We start from the raw sequence: 13872 nt of genomic DNA, 5'->3' as shown, positions 1-13872 counted from the left end.
TAGTGTCTGGCACATAGTAAGAACTCTACACTAGCTACTTTTATCTACATTCAAGCCAAAATAAATATTCTAGGTCTTAGTAAGTGCTTTATCTTCTACTCAGATGCGCTTTTCTTAACCACCATGTACATCCCATTCCCTTTGCCAGGCTAACTCCTACTTCAGGTCTCAATTTACAGGTCACTTCCTGAATATCAAGACTGATTTAGGTATTACTCTCCAGAGTATCCCCAAATATTCTTATACACATATGTACCCCCAAAGTATTACATTATCTCCATGTTACAATTATTATTGACAGTGAATATCATGGAGAAACAGAATACAATTAGTACAATTAGTTGCCCACTATATCCCTAGTGCTTAGCATATTATCTGGCATGCTGTAAATACTCAGTAAAACTGAGTGACTGGTTATGAACAAAAAAGAAATTGTCAGAGCAATTCATAGACATATTCCATCTTAAGGAACCTAGCAGCTGCTAAGTACATAGGCCATATATTCAAGTTTTCTGTACGTGTGCCTATGCATAAAGATAGTAGTTTAGAACTGAATGAACAGGTAGCTATGATTAGCTAAGGGTGTGTGGTATGAGTAGTAAGAAGTTGACTAATATATGGGCCAGACAGAAAACCACAGACAGACATCCCCCTAAGCAACTGTATTACTGTATAGCATATGTTGGATCCTTTATGATTATTAAGAAATCCACAGGTCTGTTGTTTTACTGGGTCAACAAAACAGATAATGCTCTAAGAGTTTAATCCTAACCTTTAGATGGCATCAATCCATACTTTTTACACTGCATGATTCTTCAAAATTCTATAGTAAAATAGATATATCAAGAGTGGGGATGCTTTTTCTTACAAATTAATTTATGATGAATTCTCTTTAAATAGAAAATCACCTAAAAAATCTCTGTTGTTTACTTAAAATGTATAACCAATAGATGGAAGAAGATTATCAAGATGTAATACAACATTGACCTTCTAAAGGACACAAAGGTAGGAAAAGCTTCTGGGCATCAGGCATGGAACAGTTACCACAGGTGAGCATCCAATTCTGTACCAATTTCACTGACAGCTGGGCCCAAAGTAAAACATGTTATTTTCTGACAGGAAATACAAACTTATCTGCAAAAAACATTTTTTCCTCAAACAAAATTTAGAGCACAGCATGAATTATGTTATAAGGACTAATGTAAGAGGTAATAGGAAATTATGCTCGTATAAAAGATGAAATGTCATGATTTAAAGTATGCATTGGAAAAATAAATAAAGTATGCATTGATTTACAAAATACTGGCATCAGCACAACTTTTTAAGACCCTATATATTATATAATGTGAAGTATACCTCAAAAGAAGAAATCTGATTAATCATTATAAATACATCATTAAAGGATTAATTTCTAAGTCTATTACTAATATAAAGGAATTATAAAAAATACTTTTTTCCCCAAAATAAAAACTATGGCAGATATAAAAAACAATTTTTTAAATGTCTATTAATTTCTTCATACCTATTTTCCAGACCAAATAATCAATTTTATGTAAATAATTATAGTCCTGAAAAAAATGTACTTCCAAATATAAAGAATTAATCTCCAAGTCATATTCACTAGAAGTACCTGACCCATTATGAAGATGTGATGACAACACAAATCTATAATAATAAAAGGGTAATATGCTAATTAGACCAATGTCTTCCAGACGTCATTCCAGACATCCTTCCTGACAAAGCCAGGGCCGGAGGGAAGCCTGGGTCCCGGGTGCCGGAGGGAAGCCGGTGCTGACAGCCAGAGGAAGAAAGGCCTACTCTTGCATGAATTTTCATGCATCAGGCCTTTAGTTATAATATAAAACCTTAGAGATAAGTTTACATCAGTTTTCACATAAAAGTACAACCATAAAAACTGATAGTTATCATCATTAATTATAAAAAGCATAAACGGGTGTTTTTTTAGGTTACTTAAACAGTTAAGATTCATTGAAAAAATGTGCCTTACTTGTTCATTAACTTTCTTCTCTTTCTCCAACTCCTTTTCCATGTCCTCCAATTCTCTATCTTTTTGTTCCAATTGCTTTTCAAGTTGGTGAATTTCATCACGTAAAAACCGAGTGTCACGTCCACCTGTAGACTGTTGTGCCATCTTAAATAAACCAAAAGTATAAATTAATCCCATATTTAGAGATTAAAATAAATCAACAACAAACCACTATCTTGACTTTAAATGTGTATTATAATATTTAAAGTCATATTACCTTAAGAAACATATTTAAAAATTTAGCTTAAGATTTAGTTCATAGGTTGACAACCCTCTAAAGCTCTTCCTGAGCCACCCAGACCTATGAAGAACTGACGGTGAATTACTCAGGCTCTGTTATAGCTTCTGAGCCAGACTAAACTGCCAAGGCACAGAAAATAGATGATGAACTATCTAGGTTTCCCCTGAATAGCAGAGCTCTGAAACCAGGCTACAAACCACCAGAGCCTTCACCCCAGTCACTGAACCCTGGTGTTAACCTGCCCTTACTCTTTTTTTAATTTTATTGTTGAAAGTATTACAAATGTCACCTTTTTTCCCCATTGCCCCCCCTCCACCCTGCTCCTGCCCTCCTCAGGCCTTCACCAAACTATTGTCTGTCCATGGGTTATGCGTATATGCATATAAATTCTTTGGTTAATCTCTTTCCATCCCCTACCCGCTTCACTCTGAAATTCGTCAGTTTGTTTCATGCTTTAATGCCTCTGGATCTATTTTTTTTGTCAATTTATTTTGTTCATCAGATTCCACATATAAGTGAGATAATGTGATACTTGTCTTTTTCTGACTGAACCTGCCCTTACTCTTATACCACAGACTATTTAGACCACTGTTATCCAATAGGACTTTCTACAATAGAATGTTCTCTGCACTGTCCAGCATAGAAGCCACTATCCACATGTAGCTAACGAGCACTTGAAATGTAGCTAGTGCAACTAAAGAACTGAATGCTTAATTTTAATTATAATAAATTTAAATGTAAATAGCCACAAGTGATTAGTGATACTGTATTAGACAGCCCAGACTTTGATTATCTTTAAAATCTTGCAGCAGACTAAATCCATTTCACTTCACATTCCTGTTATTTTGGGTCATGATCCAAAACTTCAAATCCTTTGGTCATCTAATCTGTCTCACGTTCATCTCTTCACCAGATTCTGTTACCCTACCTTAACTAAATTTTTCTCCTTCTCTCCCTGATTCAAAAATTTTCCATTATGCTATTGAAAATCCTCTTCAAGATAAGGTAATATTTTATATCCTCAATCGTTTTTACTGAATCATCCTTTCCAACTCCTTGCCTTAGTTTCAATTGGCTCCTTTAGTATACTAAGTTCCTTTGAAACTCTTGTCAATTGGAAAATGCTCAATTATATCCACATATTTCAGGGTCAAGAAGTGATGATTTACTTATGCAACTTCCAGATTATCATCCCTGCACTATTCTGCAAAACCTCAAAATACCCAGCTACAGATCTCTACCTACTCATGATAGAAGCAAACTACCAACTTCCCAATCACTCGCTCGCAAAATTCATTGAGAATTTTTGGCACGTGGTCATAGTCTTCCATCAAAAGCCTCTCTAAGCAATATTTATATCTATACTAGAGGCCTGGTGTATGGGATTTGTGCACTGGTGGGAGGCATAGCATGTGGGGATCTGCCTGCTGTGGGAGCGCCACTCATCCTTCATTGAGCATCTGCCCTCTAGTAGTCAGTGCGCATCATAGCAACTAGTTGACCGACCTGTCATTCTGCCGTTTGGTTGCTGGGCTTTTATTATACAGGATAACTTTCATTCTTGGTCTTCTTTTTTTTTTTTAATTTGCTTCTAGAATTCATTATTAACTCCCACTCCCACACCCACACCAGGACCTTGTCCAGGCAGGAACATTCTCTGCTTTATTTCTAGTATACCTGCCTTTGACCTCACAGGACCCTTTAATCCCTTGACTCCCCTTCTCCCTAACCTCTCACACCACTCCAATTTTGACTTACTTGCCTATTCTGCTAGGATTTCATAATCATCACTTCAACCACTTTCTTACTAACATCTCCAATACCCCTATTCTTCTATTCTAACAGCAATTCTCAGGCCAAACACTAACACAGAATGGATCAGACTTTATAATTTACTTAGTAAGTATTTATTGAGAGTAGTTGGTATTATCCTAGAAGCAGAATATACAATAGGAAATAAAAAACAAAATTCACTGTGTTAACATTTAAAAGAATCAGGATTTGAACTCATATAGTCTTACTCCAGATCTAGTAATCTCTACTATATTTCATGCTTTATCTTCCTTAAACTGGACCACACATCTCCTACTCTTAATTTCAACAGATGACCTTCTCTGCATTCTCTCAAATTTCAGGCACAAAACCTACAAACTAAAGGCTTCTGTACACATCCATTCATGCTCCCTTCCTCCTTTTAAAATATAACCCATTTGAATCACATTCTGTCCCACATTCTCAGGAATCTCAATATATAAAGCTCCTTAACAATAAATTTCTTATTTTGACTCTTGCTTGGCTTTCTCAAAAGATGCTTCTTCTATTATACCTTCTGTCACTATTCCTCAAATTTCCACATGCCTCACTCTACCAGTTATTAGTAAACCTTTGTATATCTCTCTAAACTACAGGCTCTATAGGATTATTAAATGTTTTTATTTTGTTCACAATCAGATGCTCAGTTCTTAATAGAATTTAAGGTACATAATAGGCATGTAAAATAAATATTGAACAAATAATTATGAACATAATATCATTGCGATTTTTCCAACCAATAAAAATATTAAAATAATAATTCCAATAATAAAATTAATGGCAATTATACCCTAGAGAATACAAAAGGACTTACCTCCAGTTCATTTTCCAGTCTCATTAATTCAGTTTGGAATTTATTTTCTGTTTTAAAAAAAAAAGATAAATGTTCCAATTGGTCAGATTTATCAAGCTTTTAAATAAATTTCAATAAAATTAAATCTTCTTAAAGATTCCATTATGATTTTTATATGGTTGTTATACAAGAGGAAAAATACTATTTTATACCAGACCCATAAAGTAGGAGTGATCTTTCAAAATAGAATATACAAATTTTATAGACTATAATAAAGCTAATTCTCTATTGCTCAGTGAATAAATGGAATCCACTAACAGCATAAACTTTCTAAAAATTATTGTTGACGCTATTACAGACGTCTCCTATTTTCCCTCCCTTTGCCCACCTCCACACAGCGCCCAACCCCACCTCCCTCTGGTCTTCACCACACTGTTGTCTGTATCCATAGAATTTGCACATAAGTTCCTTGGCTAATCTCTTTAACACAATAAACTTTTCTCAAGGTATTTACCAACTTTTGCTTGTTCTTCTCCAGCTTTATCAATTTCTTCCAAAGCTAGCTCTGCTTCTTGAGCTTTCATCTAAATATTAAAAAAAAAAGGTAACATTAGTATGCTTTTAAACTAGAATGTAAGAACTGAAAATGAGAATTTTATTTGCTCTCCCAATACTTAGTGTCTGCAGTGCCTGTCACACGGAGACATTCAATAAATATTTGTTACATGAATACTACATGATTTCCTTCTTAAGGCTATAATTTATAGATTCTTAACAGTTTAAAACATCTTTGTTTCCTCTTTCTCTCAAGTCTTATATCAAGTATTGCTAATGTTTCCTTTTGTAATGTTTTCCAATATCTCTTTTTTTCTCTTTTCTATTTCTTTTTTTAAATTCTGTCATTATTCTAGTCCATAATTTTATGTCTAATCTCCTTCCTTATGTCCTTCAATTTGTCCTATTAACATATCCACGTTAGCCTTCCTAATGCATTTTTTGTATCTATCAATTGTGGCTCAAAATCCTTTAATGAGTCCTCACTGCTGACAACATAAAATAGCAAGGCTGTCAAACTATACAGATACCCAGCATATGTTTCCTCTGTAAGCTGCTATAAACTTTTTGCACTTGTCTCCTAAACTGTAAAGAATATACACATTTTCACTTCCCAGTTTTTATTTATGGTAGCCTCCAGCTCTAGAATCTCCTCAACATTTTCCCACTGCCTTCCACTTGCCTAAAACAACATCAGTCTTTGACCTTAACTCTCTTCCCCTTCTAACAAATCCCTATAGCAGACATCTGCATTTTTCATTTCTACCTCAAGATTATGCTAATATAACTAACAGAGGACCTCCCTATGTTATTTTTAAGCATACCTATTTTGTTTCCCCTACATATTCTTTTAGGAACTTTAGAGCAAAAACTAGCAATGTTTTACACACTAAAATTCTCAGTCACATGTGATGATATCTCATTTTTTTAGTGGTGATTTAGATATTACAAAGTACCTTCACAAAGATTAACTTATTTAACAACAGATCATTAATTTTTTCTAATAGTCAAAAGTGTTTTTAAAACCTACTACATACAAACCTTCATTAGTGACTGAGTAATTCTGAAAAGGTGTATCACGTTTTCTTGACTTTCATTTTTTATCTCATTTACTTCCACCTAAGTAAACAGAAAAGTAACTGTTTTATAACCCTTAAGCAAAATATAAAAATTCTTCCAGTTAAACCACTCATGACTTTGCGGACAACTTAGATTCAGCATAGTTATGTGTTTATATCTATGTATTATTTGTCAATTAAGCACCTTGGATAAAGAAACCAATAAATTATCTGCCAATTTTTCTTGACGAGGCAGGTCATCTGGGTCAACTTTCATTATTTCTTTCCAGTTTATATTAGGTGGCATCTTGAATTCTTTAGCAATGCTTTATCTTCTGAAACGAAACAGGTGGATTTTAGCATTTTCAAAGTAAACAGCGTTAGTGTTTTTACAGTAATTCACAATTTTTATAGGTTACGTTATTATAACTTTGGTGTTAGCAAAGAGCTATGCTATGGCTCCTTAATTGTGTAACAAAATGTGAGTAAAACAGACTTCATCAAAATTATAGCAGTTGATACAAAACATCAATTATTGTACCGGCTAAATAAACTATGACAGCTCTCTTGCTAAAACTAATTAGGTCAGGCCAAAACCGGTTTGGCTCAGTGGATAGAGCGTCGGCCTGCGGACTGAAGGGTCCCAGGTTCAATTCCGGTCAAAGGGCACGTAACTTGGTTGCGGGCACATCCCCAGTGGGGGGTGTGCAGGAGGCAGCTGATTGATGTTTCTCTCTCATCGATGTTTCTAGCTCTCTATCCCTCTTCCTTCCTCTCTGTAAAAAATCAATAAAATATATTTTAAAAAAATAAAATAAAACTAATTAGGTCAGAACCAAGATTTTGAGTAACCTTCTTCACGTTCTTTACCACCAAGGCGCGCGAACATCTAATGGTGCCAAGCGCGGGGGTGCTTGGACGGCTGCAACTGACCTCTGATTCGAAGGAGCAGGAACTGAGGGGGGACGAGGGAGGGGAGGTGAAGTGGAGTGCATAAATAAACGATTGAAATGAGTGCATCAGGGTCGGAGTAAACAGGGCTGAAGCAAGAAGGCAGATGGATTTCGAAGCAAAGACTAAGGAGCGGGGAAGCTGGGCTATTGCACACGGGCCCTAAGCTTAAAGAACCTGCGTGGGAAGAGATTCGCTGCTTCTGCTCACCAGGATCCACCCAGCACGCCTGGCAACCAGCGGAGGTTTCTTATCTACCGCATCCACCAAGCCGGGCCCCGCAACTATGCTCCCCAGCGCGGTCCCAAGCGGACACTGGATCCCGCCAACTGGTTCCCAGCAAGCAATAGCGGCGGCGGCTGCTAGGCGACACCATTCTCCACCCAGCCAAGGCTGGAACAAGGTCCCGGATGCAAAAGGAGCCTACATTTCACGACCGTGGGTGATGCTTTACGTTTAGATTCCCCAGCGGGTTCCCAGGACTCTGCGTTAAGGACGAGGAGAAGGCGTAGAATTAGGACTCCAAATCCCAGGGTTCTTCTTGGAGGCTTGTGCATCATGGGAACTGAAGTATCGGAATAGTGGAGGGAAGCCTTTCCCGGAGTGCAATGCGAGGCTGCGAGCGAACTGGGGCGGTGGGGATCCACCCGGAGGCGGGAGGCGCAGCCGCGGCCGGGGCGCGTCTGCGCTACTGACCTGGACGAGGTAGAGCATGACTGTCCCTTTGGTGGCGTTGCTCGCTGGCCCGCTTTTCCTGAGGTTTCCCTAAGCCATTCCCTGGTGGAACCGCTCTCAGGTATGGGCGGGCGGGCGGTCAGCGGCCGGGGAGGAGTTTAGGGAGCTGTCCCGGCTTAGAGGAGCTCTTTCCATTGGGGAGGAAGGGCCCGGTCCGAGTCTGAAGAGGTGGGAAGACCCCACCTTCTCCTTAGGCGTTTGCTAGCTACGGACCTGGGTGGTGCTCTCTGTAGCAAGACTAGGGAGAAGAAAAGTTTTAGCCTTTTTTGGTTTCAGAATCTGCCTCTGTACAGTGGAGCGAGGGGCGCGCGATGGAGATCCTCATTTGGGCGCGAGTGAAGAATTGACAAGAGGACCCCGCCCCCGCGGACCCCGCCCGCCTTACCTGTCGCGCCCGTGTCTTTGAGCTGGAGGAGTTAGCCGGCAGTGAAAGCTCTAGGGGAGGTTGGACAGGTCTGGCCACTGCTGGGGGTGGAGAGAGAAGGGGCCTCAGCTCTCACCGTTCCTGTCATTTACCTGGGTACGCAGGTGCCCTTCCTTCTAAGAAAGCACCTTTGGTGTTTACAACTCTTATTTGTGCAAGTTTTGCTCTTCCCTCTTCTCTCAGCCATTCTGCAGTATGATACTTTCAAAAGGAGCTGTAGATTTGAACTCTAAAAGGCATTTTCAACTGTTTGGACTAGTGTCTTTCATTTTTATCTTTTTTTAGAATCACTTTTTTTCTTCCTATAACATAATAAATTTTTCTATGAAAATAAATGATAGGTTTCTTTACAAAACACGTGGTTGGTTTATAGAGCTCAGTAGAAATAGCTTAGTAAAAAATAAAATAATTTTTGAGAGAGCTGTTTAAAGACATCAGATTTGTCATTTTTCCTAATCCTTTACTGAAATAAGTCAAATACTATTCATTATTTAAAAAACAAACAAACACCTAAAAGGTATGTTTTACATTATATCCGCAGAACTTATAACTGGAAATTTGTAACTTTTTATCAATCTTTTCTATGTGTTCATTTTTTTTTAATTCCACATGTGAGAGTGTACGATATCTCTCTATCTGACCTATTTCACTTTACTTAATACCCTCAAGATCCATTCATGCAAATGACAGTATTTCTTTCCTTCGTTGTTATGGCTGATTAATATTTCATTTTGTATATACACCACATTTTTTGTATCCGTTCATCTCTCCATGGACACTTAGTTTGTTTCCATGGCTTGGCTGTTGTAAACAGTCTGCAATAAATATGGGGGTGCAGATATTTCTTCGAAAATGATTTTGTTTCCTTCTGATATCCAGGATAGAATTAGGGATAATATGGTAGTTTTATGTTTAATTTTTTGAGGAACCTCCATACTTTTTCCCACAGTGGCTGCACCAGTTTACATTCCCACCAGCAATGCACAGGGTTCTTGTCTTCTCATCCTTGACAATACTTATCTCTTGTTTTTTGATGACAGCCATTCTAACAGGTGTAAGGTGATATCTCATTATGGTTTTCATTTGCATTTCTCTGATAATTTGCAATGAGCAGCTTTTCATTGACCCTGTTGGCCATTTGTGTCTTTGGGAAAAGTTCCTCGACCCATTTTTAATCTGATATTTGGGAGGCGTGTGTGTGTGTGTGTTGGGGGGGGGGTGTTTGTTTGGTTTTTGCAGTTGAGTTATATGAGTTCTTTATACAGATATATATTATATCAGATATATATTTGCAAATATTTTCTCCTATTCCGTAGGTTTTGTTGATGATTACCTTTGCTGTTCAGAAGCCTTTGCTTTTGGTTTTAAATCCAAAAAACCATTGTCAAGAGAGAGCAATGTCAAGGGGTTACCCCCTGTTGTCTTCTAGGATTTTTATTATTTCAGGACTTACGTTCAAATCTTTAATTCATTTTGAGTTGATTTTTGTGAGTAGTGTAAGGTAGCGGTCCACTTGCGTTTTTTCTGCCTGTGGCTCTCCAGTTTTCCCAACACCATCTATTAAAGAGGTTATCCTTTCCTCATTGTATACTCCTGATTTCTTTATTTCTGGGCCCTCTATTCTGTTTATTGTGTTTTTACCAATACCATACTGATCTGAGTATTATAGCTTTGCCATTAAATTTTTATAGCAATCCAGTGAAATGGGTGCTTATATTGTTCTCATTTTCCAACTAAGTTAAGAAACTGATACTTGGAGAGGTTAAGTATCCTGCTCAATCTTAAATTATGTGATTGAACACAATCTTTCTGGCTGGAGGACCTGCTTGAATCTGCTATACTGCCTCCTCAGGCATGCTATTAACCAATATTCATACAGTGCTTGTACTTCAATCTTGTAATTTATAGTAAATTTTTCATATTCTAATTATATAACTTTGTTTACTCAAGAAGATGAATTAAATAATCTTCTTTTCCCAGTAATAAGCCTTTTTTTTTTTTTATCCTCACCAGAGGGTATTATTTTTATTGACTTTTATAAAGGAAGGGAGAGAGAAGAAAGAAACATCCATCAGTTGCCTCCCATCTGTGCTCAGATCAGTGATTGAACCCTCAATCCAGAATCCAACCAGCAACCCTTTGGTTTACAGGACAGTGCTCCAACCAACTGAGCCACTTGGCCAGGGCAAATTAAATACTGTTCATTCTCAGTGTTTTTAAGTCATAATATAGCAGGGGGAGGAAATGTAATATTTCTTAAGCACATTTTAGCACCTTATTTTTCTTTTTTTTTTTATTCATTGTAGCTATTAGTTCCTATTTATTTTTATTTTTTATATTGATTTTTAGAGAGAGAGGAAGGGAGAGGGAGAAACATTGATGTGAGAGCAAAACATCAATCAGCTGTCTCTTGCACCCCCCAACTGGGGATCAATCCTGAAACCTGGGTATGTGCCCTGACTGACAATCAGACCTGCAACCTTTCAGTAAACCTGCAAGGGATGACACTCAACCACTGAGACACATGAGCCAGGGCCCTGTTTATCCTTATACTAGTTTTATTTTGTCTGTATTGTTTTTTTCTACCATTACTTCCCTCACCCTGTTGTTCATATTTATATTTCCAACAACTCAAGGTATATGGTCTAATGGTAAATTTTTGTTGTTGTTCGTTTGTTTTCTTTTTTAATGATATGTTTTATTCTCATTTTTTAATAGTGAAAACAGGTTCAGAGAAACTAATTTCCTGATAATTAAGGAAGTTAAGATTGCAACCTAGATCTCAATTACAGTCCTGACTAAATGCAAATTCTTGCTTAAATTTTATTATTTTACTCATTCTAAAAATAATTTTGAGCTTAAAATGAGTTATATATGGTGTAGGTCATAATGCACTATAGTATGTTTGTAACTAACTCAGAATCAAGAAATTTAATTCAAGTTCTAGTTCTGTCACTTTCTATAATTTTGAAGAAAATTGCTCAAACTCACCATTTTTTTTTAGCATATTTTCTTCATTAGTCAATTTTCACCAAGAGAAGGGATTTATGTGACAATTTTATAAATGGCTTTACTACAGAAACATTTGCCTGGACCTGCCTTCTTTTTTTTCTGTGGTTTTATGAGTAGTTTTATCTGACCAAATTCATTTCACAAAAAAGACTTGCCTTTAGTAATTGCTACCTCTGTTCTCTTTATCAATCAACCTATGTTCATTCCTTAGATGTTATTTCCATTGCCGTTTTGCTGCCTTATCAAGAAAATGAGTTGTAGCTTACTTTTCCAGCTTCTGAAATAATGCAAGGCCATGAGCAATTTAGTATCCCCTGTCTATAATAAATGTTTTGTTTTGCCTTGTTGTCATGGAGAGGAATCTATGCAGCAAGCAGGTACTTGTCTTCTCTCAACTTGAGACTGGAAAGATGAGTGGGAGTCATAGTGAATGCAGACTTTGCAAACTTAACAAGCCAAAATTTTATGAACTACAAAATAGTAATAAAATATAGTCGATTATTCCTATTGAAAAAGGTATAATCATGAAATTATTGAACTGAAAAGACTTTCCTTTTCAGGCTAAATTTTCCCAGATCTATATAAAATTTTCCTGCAGGTTAATTTTTTCTACAGTTAAACTGTTGTATTATTAGAAAAAGTGAGCAATCGGTATAATTTTGTTGAAGGAATTATATTGTTTTGTATGTCTGTAATGTAGCTCATGAGTGGTCTTCATTTGCAGTTGAATTTTTTGTACATATATGGTGACATCCTGTTTTTGCAAGCAAGCATAAATCAGTCATCCCATCCACTTCTTAGACCATATGCATCTGTGTGAATATGCTTGTGTGCCTAGAAAAAGAACTTAAAGTTCCCTGCCTTAGCTGTTCATGCTGCTTTTAACATGGGACTTGAGATTAGGTGATTATAAACAACAGGAATTTATTTCTCACAGTTCTGAAGTCTGGTTAAGTCCAAGATCAAAGCATCAGCAGATTTAGTGTCTGGTGAAGACCCACTTCCTGATTCATAGAGGGTGTCTTTTCTCTCTGTCCTCTCATGGCAGAAGGGGCAAGGGATCTCTTTTATTAAGGGACACTAATCACACTTATGAGGGCCCCACCCTCACAATGTAATCACATCCTAAAGGCCCCGACTCCAAATGCCGTCATATTGGGTGTTAGGATTTAACCAGATTTTTGGGACATCGGCATCTAGTTTGTAGCATTCCCACAACTAACATGTAATAGTGATGTGTTACATTGTTATAGTAATGGCCTCCAGTGAATCATGCCTCCCTCTGTCTATGCCCTTATGTAACACTTTCTCTTTCCCCTAACCTCTATCCTTGAAGGTAGCTCTTTTGGACAGAACCTAAGATGACTCCACAACTGAGCTTATGACCTGCATGAGCACTAGCTCTCTCTCCCTCCCTTGGAGAACCTTCAAAAATCTATAAAAATTATAACCTCTCTCACATTGATTCTGGGTTTACATTGCTTATTGATGTTTAAAAGTATAAATGCAGTAAGCAGAGACTTGAAAAGAGCTTGCACACTGGGACTTGCCTTCCTACTCTCCTAAAGTCATCATTTAAAGGAGTTTAGGCTAACCTACTATATGATATGACCACAAGTACCAGACTAGCTTTTTAAACAGAGACCCCCTTACCTTTTAGATATCCAGTCTTTTATATATATATATATATATATATATATATATATATATATATATATATATATATATTATATGTATGCACACACACACACGAGGCCCGGTGCACGAGATTCATGCACGGGGCGGGGGGGGGCGGTGTCCCTCAGCCCAGCCTGCACCCTCTCCAATCTGGGACCCCTGGAGGGATGTCCAACTGCCCGTTTAAGCCCGATCCCGGTGGGATCAGGCCTAAATGGGCAGTCGGACATCTCTCTCACAATCCAGGACTGCTGGCTCCCAACTGCTCGCCGGCCTGCCTTTCTGATTGCCCCTAACCGCTTCTGCCTGGCAGCCTGATCACCCCCTAACCACTCCCCTGCCAGCCTGATTGATGCCTAACTGCTCCCTTGCCAGCCTGTTTGCCCCTAACTGCCCTCCCCTGCAGGCCTGGTCACCCCTAACTGCCCTCCCCTGCAGGCCTGGTTCCCCCCCAACTGCTCTCCCCTGCAGGCCTGGGTCCCCCCCAACTGCCCGCCACTGCAGGCCTGGTCACCCCTAACTGCCCTCCCCCGCAGTCCTGGTCCCCCCAACTGCTCTCCCCTGCAG

General features: G+C 38.1%; 2 protein-coding genes across 10 annotated transcripts in view; one reads left to right on the top strand and one right to left on the bottom strand.

Annotated features, from left to right (window-relative positions):
- CEP290 (centrosomal protein 290) overlaps positions 1-7864 on the bottom strand; it is a 122602-nt gene extending 114738 nt beyond the window's left edge. For 4 of the 6 annotated variants that reach the window (XR_013960144.1, XM_080660528.1, XM_080660530.1 and 1 more), the window contains exons 1-6: positions 7668-7864; positions 6712-6841; positions 6490-6567; positions 5408-5477; positions 4915-4961; positions 2009-2152 (exon numbers count right to left, since the gene is read on the bottom strand). Coding sequence is in view for 5 of the 6 variants with exons in the window: in XM_080660528.1 (XP_080516654.1) it covers positions 2009-2152; positions 4915-4961; positions 5408-5477; positions 6490-6567; positions 6712-6813 (441 nt within the window). In the remaining variant the exon portion in view is untranslated. The remainder of the gene's footprint in view (positions 1-2008; positions 2153-4914; positions 4962-5407; positions 5478-6489; positions 6568-6711; positions 6842-7667) is intronic. The other 2 variants (XM_080660529.1, XM_080660531.1) reach the window with 1 other exon arrangement.
- Positions 7865-8047: 183 nt separating this feature from the next.
- Positions 8048-13872, top strand: part of TMTC3 (transmembrane O-mannosyltransferase targeting cadherins 3) — a 79170-nt gene continuing 73345 nt past the window's right edge. Inside the window, exon 1 of one of the 4 annotated variants that reach the window (XM_080660049.1) lies at positions 8048-8162. The gene's annotated coding sequence lies outside the window, so the exon portion shown is untranslated. Of the gene's footprint in view, positions 8254-13872 lie in introns of all 4 variants that reach the window. The other 3 variants (XM_080660048.1, XM_080660051.1, XM_080660050.1) reach the window with 3 other exon arrangements.

The sequence above is a fragment of the Plecotus auritus genome, assembly GCF_963455305.1.
Source record: "Plecotus auritus genome assembly, chromosome: 3".
Taxonomy (NCBI): Eukaryota; Metazoa; Chordata; class Mammalia; order Chiroptera; family Vespertilionidae; genus Plecotus; species Plecotus auritus.
Note: the sequence above shows the minus strand (reverse complement) of the source record. Positions and strands in the feature narration are given on the sequence as shown.